The following is a 13,889-nucleotide window of genomic DNA, read 5'->3' on the forward strand; positions in this document are numbered from 1 at the left end:
GGCGGGTAGGCACTGGGCGGGCAGAAGCGCCGCTATCCAGCCGGATGCGCAGCTGCTGTCTAAGGGGCCGCCTCTGCAAGGAGCTGCAAATTCCCGGAGGGCAGCGTCTTGTTTGGCTCTGCTGTGTTCATAGCACATGGCAGGTACTTGGCCCATCAAGAATGAGTGAGAGTGAGTGAGTGAGTGAGTGAGTGAGTCACCGGCTTGGCGAGGGTCTCTTCTGGCCCACTTACCCTTGCCAGTGCTCAGAACTGCCAGCCTTGCTGGGTGCTTGGGCCTTCTCAAAGCCCTGGGAATTCTAAAAGGGTCCACAGCAAGTCTTCTTGACCTAAGCGGGAAGGAGCGCAGGCCCCTGTGGGGTAGGCTTTTACATGGCATTTATAGACCGGCCGGGAGAGCGTGCGCGGAGCTCCCGCCACAGTCCCACCACCAGTGAGCGCCGCCCCAACTCGGCTGACTCTCAGCCCGCCCCGCGCCCCACCCCTCACGGGCTCCGGTCTTAACCAGAGCTCGCGGACTGGCCGGGACCGGTCCCACCTCCTGGCTATCAGGACGGGTCGGCACCAACCCCAGTTTCGGGGCTGCGGCTCACAGAAGTCTAAACTGCCGGCGACGCCCGCACCAACTCCTGCGCGCGGTGAGTTTCTGCTCTCTCGAAAGCCCCGGACGCCCGGTGGAAGGGAGGCTGCCCTGGCTGCGGCTCCCGGGTCTCCGGCGGCTCCGGGGGCTCCGAGGGCTCCAGGACTCGGTTTTCACCGCAAGGGCTCCTGCGGGGCCCATAAACTTCGCCGCTGGGACGCAGGGCTCGGGGTACGGGTCCGGAGTTCTTTGGAGCAATGGAGCCTGAACCTGGCCAGGAGTCACCAGGCTAAAGGACCGCAGCGCCAGGACTGGCCGGCCGAGGATCTGGCCGGCCGCCGTGGTGGGGCCCTTACGGAGCCGGCGCCATCCTGTGGGGTGGGCACTACTGGTCCGGCTTATGGAAGAGAAAACTGAGGTTCGATAAGAGACAGGGACCAGCCGAAGGTGACACGATGATTTGTGACTGGGGACTACCTGTTTCCTGGGTCCCTCGACCCCATGCTGGGACAGGGAAACGTCTTCCCTGATTGGCCAAATCTGGGGGCCTGGCACGAGGGCCTCTTGTGATTGGAGGGGTCCGCGTGCGCGCTCAGGGGCTGCGCTGTAGTCCCAGCTCCAGCCACTGCGCTCAAGTGGGCGGTCGTATGCAGAGGGAGGCCGGATAGCAGACCCCACAACGTGGCTCCTGGGGCCCCGCTATCAAGAGCTCAGGCCCCGCGGGCACTTGCCTAGGAGAGGAAAGAATCTTCCCAAAGTGCAGACGGAGACGGAATTTAATCAGGAGTCTCAGACTTGGAGGCTTGGGCACTGGTGTCAGGTGACTTTGCTTCCTGCCCACGCCTCCACTTCTCCTTGACCTTGGGCAAGTTTCTTGTGTTCTGAATCTTAGTTTCTTGTCTCTAAAATCGGAGGGGCAATGAACAGTAGTGGCTGCCTCCCAAGGTTACATGAGAATTACATGAGGTTGCCCCGCACCTGGCCCTAGGAAACCCTCGGAGAATGTTGGCTGCTGTTTGTTTGTTTGTGACAGAGTCTCGCTCTGTCGCCCAGGCTGGAGAGCAGTGGCACGATCTCGGCTCACTGCAACCTCCACCTCCCGGGTTCAAGTAATTCTCCTGCCTCTGCCTCTGGAGTAGCTAGGACTACAGGCAAGTGCCATCACACTCAGCTAATTTTTGTATTTTTGGCAGAGACCAGGTTTTACTATGTGGGCCAGGTTGGTCTTGATCGCTTGACCTCGTAATCAGCCTCCCAAAGTGCTGGGGTTATAGGCATGAGCCGTCACTCTCCGCCGGCTGCTGTGTTCTTGTTAGCGTTAACTCTCACGGCCATGGGGGGAGACAATGGTGTGGCGTCCCTTATAGAGAAAAGGAGACTGAGGCTCAAAGATGGATTTGCTCAGGGTTGGCCTGAGGCCTAAGGTCCAGAGGGTCAGGTCTCTGGATGGGTCCTGTTGCCTGTTCCGAGGGCTGTGGGAGAGAAAGCGGGTAGAGCATGACCCCCAAGGGACAAAGTGGCCTCCCTGCCAAGTGCCAGACCAAAAAGGCTGAGTGCAGGAGAGGGGTCAGCCTTGGGCCCTCCAAAGGGCAACGGGGAAATGAGACACCTTGCAGCGGAATGCCGGCCTCTGGGCCGAGCCTCTGCTCGGTGCTAGAGCTGCGCTCATGGGCCCCAGGACCCCAGCACCAGAACAGAGGGCCCAGAGCTGCAGTCCTGCAGGGTGGCCCAGCCTCACAGGGACTAGAAGCTGGGTCCTGGAGAGCCAGGCCTGGGCTGGGAATTGGGTAGGAGGGTTGGAAGGCCTAGGAAGCCTCCCAATGTCTCCACACCACCAAGTGAAAAGACACTGAGCAACAATGACGGGGGGAGGAGGCAGAGGCCTGGAGGCCGTCCATAGGGCCCACAAGGGGCTCTCTGGGCTCTTTCCAGCCCCTCTCCCTGGAGGCACCTGCTCTTTCTGGAGCCAAAGGGCAAGCCTGACTGAGGCCCCTCCCTAGGCTTCTGTGTCTGTCATGATCGCTTTCCCTGGACTGTGACAACAGCCCCTTGGTGGTCACCTGGACTCTGCCTCCCTGCAGGGGGGGAACGACATACTCTTTTATTTATTTATTTTCAGAAGTAATCATGTGCAATGTAAAAAAGAACATTCTGTTAAGAAAACAAAATAATTACAGTCGTCAAAAACCTCTGAAACCCAAAACCCTTTACCTAGTGACTTTCAACATTTCAGTGTAAATTCTTCTAGGATTTTACCCTGCAAATAAACACACACATGCACACACATACACACACACACACACAAACTTAAGCCTTACAAAATTATTGTGCTTTGTTACTTGTTGGGGTGTTTTGACAGTGTCAGGTTTGTATAATCCAATATTTACCAATATTTTCTAATAATTTAATGTTTTCTTCTTATATTTGATTTTCAAGTATTAATTTTTAACCCAATGGGACTGCATTTTGGAGTACGATGTGAACTATAGATTAAATATTCTATATATAAATAAATATTCATTTATTTCAATTAATAGACATTTTTAGAGCACTTTTAGGTTTACAGAAAAATTGAGGACCGAGTGCCGAGTTCCCATATTCTCAGTCTGTCCCCCCCTGCATACTTCCTCCTATTTCTCTTTCTATTCTTTTCCTTTCTTTTTTTTTTTTTTTTTTTTCTGTTTTTTTGAGACAGGGTCTCACTTTGTTGCCCAGGCTGGAGTGCAGTGGCACGAACACAGCATACTGCAGCCTTGAACTCCTGGGCTCAAGTGATTCTCATGCCTCAGCCTCCCAAGTAGTGGGACTACAGGCATGCACAACCACGCCTGGCTAATTTTAAAATTTTTTTGTAGAGATGGGTCTCACTTTGTTGCCCAGGCTGGTCTTGAACTCAAGGGCTCAAGTGATCTTCTGCCTTGGCCTCCCAAAGTGCTGGGATTACAGGCCTGAACCACTAGGCCTGGCCTCCCCTATTTTTAACATCGTGCATTGAGATGATATTTTTGTTATGCCTTTTTTTTTTTTTTCTTTTTGACACAGTCTTGCTCTGTTGCCTAGGCTGGAATGCAGTGGCACAATCCCAGCTCACTGTAGTCTCTGCCTCCCGGGTTCAAACAATTCTTGTGCCTCAGCCTCTCGAGTAGCTGGGATTACAGGTGCACCACCATGCCCAACTAATTATTGTATTTTTATAATAGTAGAGACAGGGTTTTACCATGTTAGCCAGGCTGGTTTTGAACTCCTGGCCTCAAATGATCGGACCGCCCTGGCTTCCCAAAGTGCTGGGATTACAGGTGTGAGCCACCAGGCCTGGCCAATTTTGTTATACTTGGTGAGCCGATATTGATACAATGTTATTAATGAAAGTCCATAATTTACATTAGAATTCCCTCTTGGTGCTGCTGTACATTCTATGGTTTTGGACAAACATATAATGATGTGTATCCAGCGTTACAGTATCATAGAGAATAGTTTCACTGCCCTAAAACTCTGCTATGCTCTACCTATCCACCCCCAAACCCCCCTACCTATCCCTGGCAAACACTGGTTACTGCCTTTGTAGTTTTGCCTTTTCTAGAATGTCATATAGTATGTGTGAATCATATGGTATGTAGCCTTTCCAGACTGGCTTCTTTCACTTAGCAAAATGCATTTAAGCGTCCTCCATGTCTTTCTGTGACTTGATAATTCATTTCTTTTGATCACTGACTTACACTCTGTTGTATGAATGTGAATGTACCACAGTTTATTTCTCTATTCATATACTAAAGGATATCTTGGTTGCTTCCAAGTTTTAGCAGCAAATAAAGCTGCTATCAACATTTGTGTGCAGGTTTTTGTGTGGACATTAGTTTTCTTCTTATTTGAGTAAATGTCAAGAGTGATTGATGGATCATATGGTAAAAGTATGTTTTGGGTTATAAGAAACTACCAAACCTTTTTCCATAGTGGTGGCATCATTTTTCATTTCTACCAGTAATAAATGAGAGTTCCTGTTGCTCCACAGCCTTGTCAGCATTTGTTGTTAGTGCTCTGAATTTAACTCTTCTAATGTGCGTATAGTAGTGTCTCATTGTTATATTTTAATTTGCAATCTGTAATGACTTACAGTCTTGAGCATCTTTTTAAATGCTTATCTGCCATCTGTATATCTTCTTTTGTGAGGTGTCTGTTAATTTACTTTGCCCATCTTAAAAGTGGGTTGTTTGTTTTACTGTTGAGTTTTAATAGTTCTTTGTATATTTTGGATAAGTGCTTTAACAGATGTCTTTTCTCCCCAACCATGGCTTGTCTTTTCATTCTCTTAACAGTGTCTTTTGCAGAGCAGAAGTTTTAAATTTTAATGAAGTCTAATGTACCATTTTTTTTTCTCCATGAATTGTGCTGTTGTTGTATCTAAAAAGTCAAATCCAAGTTTTGGCAGTTACAAATAAAGATGCTATAAACATCAGCAGATTTTTGGTGTGATTTTTGTGCAATGCAGATTTTCTCCATTGTCTTGCCTTTGTCTCTTTGTCAAAGATCAGTTGACTGTATTGATGTGAGTTTACTTCTGAGCTCTCTATTCTGCTCCATTGATCTATCTGGCTATTATTCTGCCAATACCACACTGTCTTGATTACTGTAGCTTTATAGTAAAGTACTGGGGACAGACAGTATCAGTCCTCTAACTTTGTTCTCCTTCAATATTGTGTTTACTATTCCAGGTCTTTTGTCTCTCCATATAAACTTGAGAATCAGTTTGTTGGTATCCACAAATAACTGCTGGGGTTTTGATTGGGATTGCATTGAATCTATAGATAAAGTTGGAAAGAACTGACATCTGGACAGTATTGAGTTTCTCTATCCATGAACATGTAATATCTCTTCATTTATTTATACATATTTTTATGTTTTCATCAGTTATGGTTATTCTCACATAGATCCTGACATATTCTAGATTTATGTATAAGTAATTCACTTTTTGGTGCTAATGTAAATGGTTTTGTGTTTTTAATCTCAAATTCCAGTTGTTTATTGCCAGTATATAAGAAAGTACACTTTGGGAGGCCGAGACGGGCGGATCACGAGGTCAGGAGTTCGAGACCATCCTGGCTAACACGGTGAAACCCCGTCTCTACTAAAAAATACAAAAAAAGCTAGCCGGGCGAGGTGGCTGGCGCCTGTAGTCCCAGCTACTCGGGAGGCTGAGGCAGGAGAATGGCGTAAACCCGGGAGGCGGAGCTTGCCGTGAGCTGAGATCCGGCCACTGCACTCCAGCCTGGGCGACAGAGCAAGACTCCGTCTCAAAAAAAAAAAAAAAAAAAAAGAAAGTAATAGATTTTTATATATTAACCATAACTTTACATCCAGCAACTTTGGTAGAATAACTTATTATTTCCAGTTTTCTGTTGCTTTGTTGGCATTTTCCACATAGCCAATTACGTTTTTTGAGAACAAGGACAATTTATTTCTTCCTTTCCAAGCTACACACTTTTCATTTTCTTTTCTTTTCTTTTCTAATTACATTAGCCAGGACTTCCAGTATAATGTTGAATAGGAAAGGTGAAAGGGAACATCCTTGCCTTATTTCTGATCTTAGGGGAAAATCTTCCAATTTCTCTCCATTAAGTATGATGTTAGCTGTAGGTTTTTCATAGATCTTCTTTATCAAGTTAAGTTTCCATTTATTACTAGTTTGCTGAAAGCTCTTTTCATAAATGGATGTTAGATTTTTGTCAAATGCATTTTCTGGGTCTATTGATGTGATCATATAATTCTTCCTTAGCCTATTCATGTGATGGGTTACATTAATTGATTTTCAAATGTTTAGCCTAGAATAAATCCCATGTGGTGGTTATGCATAATTCTTTTTAAACATTGTTGGATTTAATTGTTGATTTTTTTTTTGAGGATTTTAACGTCTTTGTTTATGATAAATATTGGTCTGTTAGTTTCCTTTCTTGTCATGTTTCTGGTTTTGGTACTATGGTAATTATGGCCTGAGAGAATTAGAGAATTTCCTCTACTTCTATTTTTTGAAAGAGATCATAGAGAATTGGCATAGTTTCTTTCCTAAATGTTTGGTCATATTCATTAACTCTAGTGCTTTCTACTTTGGAAGGCTACTGGTTATAGGCTCCTGTTCTTTAATCAGTATAGGCCTATTCAGCTTATCTATTTCTCTCTGTGTGAGTTTTGGAACATTGTGCTTTCAAGGAATTGTTTCATTTCATTTCACTTACCAAATTTGTTGATATAGAGTTATTCATACTAGTACTTTATTATCCTTTTAATGACCATAGGATCAGTATTGATGGCCCTTCTTTCATTTTTGATATTAGTAATTTGAGTCTTCTCTCTTTGTCTTCTTAGTTAACCTGGCTAGAGGTATATCAATTTTATTCATCTTTTCAAGGAACCAGCTTTAGGTTTTATTGATTTTCCCTATTGACAACGTGTTTTCAATTTCACAGGTCCTGCTGAAATTTTTATTATTTCCTTTCTTCTGCTTATTTTGGATTTAATTTGCCCTTCTTTTTCTAGTTTCCTAATTTGGAAGCTTGCTTTTAGCTCTTTCTTCTTTAACAATATATGCATTCAGTGCTCTAAATTTCTCTCTAAACACTACTTTAGCAGCATCCCATAAATTTTGATGTTATATTTTCATTTTAATTTAGTTTGAAATATTTTAAATTTTTTCTTGAGATTTATTCTTTGGTCTGTTTACATGTTGTTTAGAAGTGTGTCATTTAGTTTCCATTTTTAAAATATTTTTCAGAGTTCTTTCTGTTATTGATTTCTAGTGATTCTGTTGTGATCCAAGTACTCTCCATCATAGAAATAATTGATATTTGTTGTTGTGTGTTTTATGGCACAGAATGTGGTCTGTCTTGATGAATATTCTATGTGAGCTTGAGAAGAATGTGTATTCTGCTGTTGTTGGATGAAGTATTCTATAAATGCCAATTAGATACACTTAATTGATGGTGCTATTCAATTCAACTATGTCCTTACTGATTTCCAACCTGCTGGATCTATCAGTTACTGGGGACTGGCCAGGTGCGGTGGCTCATGCCTGTAATCCCAGCACTTTAGGAGGCTGAGGCGAGCAGATCACCTGAGGTCAGGAGTTCGAGACCAGCCTGACAAACGTGGAGAAACCCCGTCTCTACTAAAAATACAAAATTAGCCGGGTGTGGTGGCACATGCCTGTAATCCTAGCTACTCGGAAGGCTGAGGCAGGAGAATTGCTTGAACCTGGGAGGTGGGGGTTGCGGTGAGCCGAGATCACACCACTGCACTCCAGCCTGGGCAACAAGAGCAAAACTCTGCCTCAAAAAAAATGGATGGGGACTGACAGAGAGGTGTTGATGTCTCCAACTGTAATAATAGTGGATTCATCTATTTCTCCTTGGAATTCTATCAGTTTTTGCTTTACACATTTTAGTGCTCCATTGTTAGGCACATATACATTAAGGAGTATTAGGTCTGCTGGGATAATTGACCCCTTTACCATTGTGTAGTGCTCCTCTTTATTCCTAATAATTTTCCTTTCTCTGAAGTCTGCCTTATTTGAAGTTAATAGAACAACTCCATATTTCTTTTGATTAGTGGTAGCAGGATGTATCTTTCTCCATCCCTTTGTTTTTAATCTATCTGGTTTTTATGTTGAAATGGGTTTCTTGTAGACAACATATAGTTAGGTCATGATTGTTTATTCACTCTGTCACGTTTTAATTGGTATATTCAGACCATTGATATTTAAAGTGATTTTTGATATAGTTGGATTAATAGCTACCATATTTATTATTATTTTCTATTTGCCCTTTGTTTCATTTTTCTTCCACACTTTTTTCTGCCTTTTCTGATCTTAACTGAGCATTTTGTATGATTCCATTTTCTTTTCTCTCTTAGCATATCAATTTTACTTTTTTGTTGTTGCTTTTTTAGTGGTTGACTTACAGTTTGCAATATACACTTAAAACTAATTTAAGTCTGCTTTCAAATAACACCGTACACTTTATGGGTAGTGTAAGGGCCTTATTGCAGAGTATTCCTGATTCCTCCCTCCCATGCCTTATTATTACTGCTGTCATTCATTTCACTTATCCATAAGCTATGATCACTGAACACATTGTTGCAATTATTATTTTGAACAAATTGTTATCTCTCAGCTTAAGAATAAGAAAAAAATTTATTTCACCTTTATTTCTTTCTAATACTCTTTTGTATGTTGATCTGAGTTTCTGACTTGTTCAATTTTCCTTTTCTTCTGAGTAACTTCTTTTAACGTATCTTGTAAGGCAGTTTACTGGTGACAAATTCCTTCTATTTTTGTTTGAGAAGTCTTTCTCCTCCACTTTTGAAGGACAATTTTACTGCATACAGATGGAATCTGGTTAGTTCTAAGTTGATGGAATGTTTCAATTCTTTAAATATTTCTTTCTATTCTATTCCTGATTGCATGGTTTATGAAGAGAAGTATGATGTAATCCTCATCTCTCTCCCTCTATAGGTATGTCCTGCCCTGCCTCTCCCTGGCTTCACTGAAGATTTTCTCTTTGTCTTCTATTTTTTGCAGTTTGAATATGATATGCCTAAGTATAGATTTTGGGGTCAGGGATAATCCTTATCCTATTTGGTTTCCTCTGAGCTGCCTGGATCTTGGTTTGGTGTCTATCTTTAATTTTGGAAAATTCTCAGTCATTATCACTTCAAATATTTTTACTATTCCTTTCTCTTTTCCTCTCTTTTTTTTTTATTTCATCTGATATCCCTATTACAAGGATTTACACCTATTGCAATTGTCCCACCATTCTTGGATATTCTGTTTTGTCTTTTTTATTCTATTTTTCTCTTTGCATTTCAGTTTGGGAAGTTTCTATTGATATTTCATCCATCTCATTGATTATTTCCTCAGTTGTATCCAGTCTATTGATAAACCTATTAAAGATATTCTTTGCATTTATCACAGGGTTTTTATTTCTAGAATTTTTTTGATTTTTTTCTTAGTTTCCATCTCTCTGCTTACGTGACCAATTTGTTCTTACATGTTCTCTACATTTTCCATTAGAGCTCTTAGCATTTTAATTATCATTTAAAATTTTCCATCTGAAAATTTCAACATTGCTTCTATATCTGATTCTGGTTTAGGTGCTTGTTCCATCTTTGCAAACTGTGTTTTTGTCTTTTATATATCTTGTAATTGTTTTGTGGAAAATCAGATACAATGTATTGGGTAAAAGGTACTGAGGTAGATAGGCCTTTAGTGTGAGGTTTGATATTTACCTGTCTAGGAGTTAGAATGTGTTTACTATTTGCTATAGCTGTGGGTGTCAGAGGATATAATTTTCTCTCTTCATCTTCTTGTTTTTGTCTACCGTACTGTCTTTGGATTTTCCTAGAGACTCCTTAAATAGGCTCTGGCTTGCAGTTCTCTTATCCGTAATCCCCTTACTATACTGGAGCCCTGTGGATGTAGGGGTAAGGTGTTTTGGTTGGGGGAAGTGTTCTACAGTCCTACAATTAGGTCTTAGTGTTTCAGTGAGCCTGCACCCCGGGCTGTGACCTTCACAGGTGTTTCTCACTCCTATCCCTTTTAGGTGATGAGAAAGGCTAGAGGGGCTGGATTGGGGTTTTTCCTCATCACTTAGGTTAGTTAGGCCCTGGGTGTCCATTCACTTAGGTTCTGGTATAATAGTTTCTATGAGGGTAGATTTCTTGAGAAAAAAAAAAATGCCTGCTTTCCTTGCCTCCAGCCAAAAACAGAAGGGGATTTTTCTCCAATTCTAAGTGTGAGAACTGTAAGAATTAAAGAAAGAGGAAAAAAATACAAAAGCTGACTTGCCAGCTAAGACATTTATTTTAGAGAAAACAAACCTGAGAGGAGCTTCTGACTGAGTTAGGTCAGAGGCACACTCTCTTACAGACTAAGAGTTTTTAAGAATTCAGGGTGGGAGAGTTTATCAGAGGCTTGGACTGCTTCTGTGTCTCTTGGTTGTGCCTACCTGGGAGGGAGAGTTGTGCACCTGTTTTCATACATTTTTCCTGAAGTGCAGGTATAGTCCCCCAGTCCGCTTTTACTTATTTATTTATTGAGACAGAGTCTTGCTCTGTCACCAGGCTGGAATGCAATGATGCCATCTCGGCTCACTGCAACCTCCACCTCCAGGGTTCAAGTGATTCTCCTGCCTCAGCCTCCTGAGTAGATGGGACTACAGGCATGTGCCACCACACCTGGCTAATTTTTCATATTTTTAGTAGAGGTGGGGTTTCACTGTGTTAGCCAGGATGGTCTCGATCTCCTGACCTCGTGATCCGCCTGCCTCAGCTTCCCAAAGTGCTGAGATTACAGGCATGAGCCTGTAATGAGCCATCGCCGTGCCCAACCAAGAGTCTGCTTTTAGCTTTCCTATCTTAGTGTCCCTGAAGGAAAAGGAATGTGCTTATTCCTTATTATTAAGGCCCACTGTTTTACTGGGGCCCATTGTATGAGGGTGAAGCCTGGCAGTTACCCAAGAGACTTTCCCCCGACTTCCCTCTGTATCCCAGCTGTCTTATCTGTGTTTTGCTGTCAGCTCTTTCTGGCTGCTTGTAGTTAGAAGAGAAGTGATTTCCTTGAAACGCATGAGGCTAGAAAGGGAGCTGGAATTTAAAGTGGCGCTATTTGTCTGAGATGACAGTGCTCCTGCTCTGTCATTCCAGACCCTATGGGTATAAAAGAACAAGGGGGCACCTGTTCTTTCTGGCTACTTCCTGCTGATGTGGGGCAGAGAGTGTTTTGGTCTTGGATTGACTGCAGGAGCAACACCATTTGTCGATGTTTTGGGGTAGTTGTCTGCGAAATGGCCATGATTCTGTCGGTTAAAAATTTTTGAAAAAGGTTAATTAAACAGAGTAAAAACATTAGTCCTAGGCTTTTCAGCAGCGTTTTTTATTAGGCCTGAGACAGAAGCAACTTTTTTTTTTTTCTTCTTTTAATGACAGGCAGAGGTGCATGTTTGGAAAGACCCATGTGTTATTTTTTGTTAGGAACTGTTATTCCTGCTATGAGGATAATACTTAAGCAGAATGCTACAGTAATTGAGATTCTCTGTCCAGTATTCCACTCTGAGGGTACACAGTGCTACTGCAAATAGTACAGCCATTCCCTCGAGGGTGTCATAGTAAATAATTTTCATTTAAAAAGGTTTTAATAGTTGGCTTAAAAGGAGAGGTAGAAACAACAAAAAGTATTTGGTGAGGTGGGTTGAGACTGAGTAAAATGAGTAATTTTTACTTAGTTACTTAACTTTTATGATTTTTAGCTTAAGATTTCTTTTTTCTTTTTTCTTTTTTTTTTTTACATTAATAGGACATTTTTCTGGGCTGCTAGGGGTTGCTTTCTTAGCTCTTTAGGCTTTGACTTGAGTGTGATGTATCCAGGAGTTGATTTCTGTAACAGATATAATTTAAACTGTAGAAGGTAATAAAAATTGAAAAACATTAGGCAAGACTAGAATTTACCAACAGGTATGCTATAGTTTTTGGAACATAATTTTTACTTTGCAGTTTCCTATTTTTATTAAAAGACAATTTATGGTAGGACTGGTTTGCTTTATTATACTTGGCTTAATTATTTGTATATAGTGCAGCAAGAATAATTATTTGCTACATAGGCCTTTTAAATCGGCTTTGATGGAACTTTGTTATATAGAAGGAATTTGAGATAAGACTTATTAAAGCCAAACCCAGCCATGGATTTGTACCATTAAATACTTATGATTTGGGTGAATTCCTTTTCTTTTGAGGTTTTAAGATAACTTGGGGTTCCTGGCCTGTCAGAAAGTGACATTCTTTACTTACCACAGGTCAGAAACCCTGTATGGGGACCGTGCACACAAACTATGAGGCCAGTTTTCCAAGGGTTTCATTGGCTTTATAAGTTAAGTTTGATTCCTTAGAGGAGAGCACACCATTCCAGTCAAAGCCTTGGTAAAATAACCAGTTTTTCCAATTGTATTCTGTTACAAAAGAAAATAGATTCTTACTGCACTGCTGCAAACTATAGTGTTGTCATTTAAGAACACTTATACCCTAGAACTTAAAGTATAATAAAAAATTTAAAAAATAAAAAAAGAACATTTATAACTAGTTTTTAAATTCTAAAGGAACTAGGCAAAAAGAAAAAAACACACTTTAAATTCTATTTACAGGAGTATACTTTACTTAGTTGTTAAAGGCTGTAGCTAGCTTAAGACCAGTTTTCTTGACTCTGAAAAATAAGATAAAGATTAGCAGCATTCTAAGGAAAAGGTAAAAACTTGTTGTTGTTTTTTATTAGTTTAGTGCATTTTATTAACTTTTATTTTGCTTGATATTTGCAAACATTTTAGCTTTTTATGAGTTCTGTATGTTTTGTTTGTTGTTGTTGTGTTGTTGTGGTGGTGAGAAACTTGCCTTTGAGAGCACTTGTCAAAGTTTCACAGCTTGAATATAAACCATGTTTTGAAGATAATTAAAACAAAATAAAAATTGTCTGTAAATAACAAAATGTCTAGCTTGGATACAGTTAGAAACACAATTGACAAAGAAATTTCGTTATTTTTGTGGTTTACAGTAACCCTGGGCCGGGCACGGTGGCTCATGCCTGTAATCCCAGCACTCTGGGAGGCCGAGGCAGGCGGATCACAAGGTCAGGAGATCGAGACCATCCTGGCTAACATGGTGAAACCCCATCTCTACTAAAAAAATACAAAAAACTAGCTGGGCGAGGTGGCGAGCGCCTATAGTCCCAGCTACTCGGGAGGCTGAGGCAGGAGAATGGCCTAAACCCGGGAAGCAGAGCTTGCAGTGAGCTGAGATCCGGCCACTGCACTCTAGCCTGGGCAACAGAGCGAGACTCTGCCTCAAAAAAAAAAAAAAAAAATACAGTAACCCAACATAACAACTTTAATTGTGATTAATAGCACATATTTAGACATAAGAACCTTAGACATCTCATACAGTTTTGGAACATATGTTAACGTTATTCCTTAAAATATAACCTATTAGATATTATTTTGGAAACTTTATGTTGCTAAATAATTCTGTTTACCTCTTTTTGGATGGTTTAGGGGTTTTGTGCAGCACCGAAAAGCCAGGGGTCAGGAAAGACAACCTCAAGACTAAAGTTTGATTTGGGGAAAGCTGTTAAATATGTTTAAAATGTAAAATCCTTGATATTATGAAATAGAATTTTAGATTACCATAAGTTTTTTTTTCTGTTTGTTTTGTTTTGTTTTGCTAAAATAATGAGATAACAATCTGGAAAAGCAAAAACCATTTATTAGCCTTTTGTATTACAT

General features: G+C 41.3%; 1 protein-coding gene across 6 annotated transcripts in view; it reads left to right on the forward strand.

The window, feature by feature from the left end:
• The first annotated feature begins 38 nt into the window (after positions 1 to 38).
• Positions 39 to 13,889, forward strand: part of ALDH1L1 (aldehyde dehydrogenase 1 family member L1) — an 82,473-nt gene continuing 68,622 nt past the window's right edge. Inside the window, exon 1 of one of the 6 annotated variants that reach the window (XM_033210936.1) lies at positions 39 to 143. In XM_033210936.1, the coding sequence (XP_033066827.1) occupies positions 137 to 143 (7 nt within the window). In that variant the 5' untranslated portion in view covers positions 39 to 136. Of the gene's footprint in view, positions 144 to 232; positions 638 to 1,198; positions 1,400 to 13,889 lie in introns of those variants that run through there. The other 5 variants (XM_033210940.1, XM_033210937.1, XM_033210941.1 and 2 more) reach the window with 5 other exon arrangements.

Source organism: Trachypithecus francoisi, unplaced genomic scaffold, assembly GCF_009764315.1.
Source record: "Trachypithecus francoisi isolate TF-2019V2 unplaced genomic scaffold, Tfra_2.0 Lachesis_group0, whole genome shotgun sequence".
Taxonomy (NCBI): Eukaryota; Metazoa; Chordata; class Mammalia; order Primates; family Cercopithecidae; genus Trachypithecus; species Trachypithecus francoisi.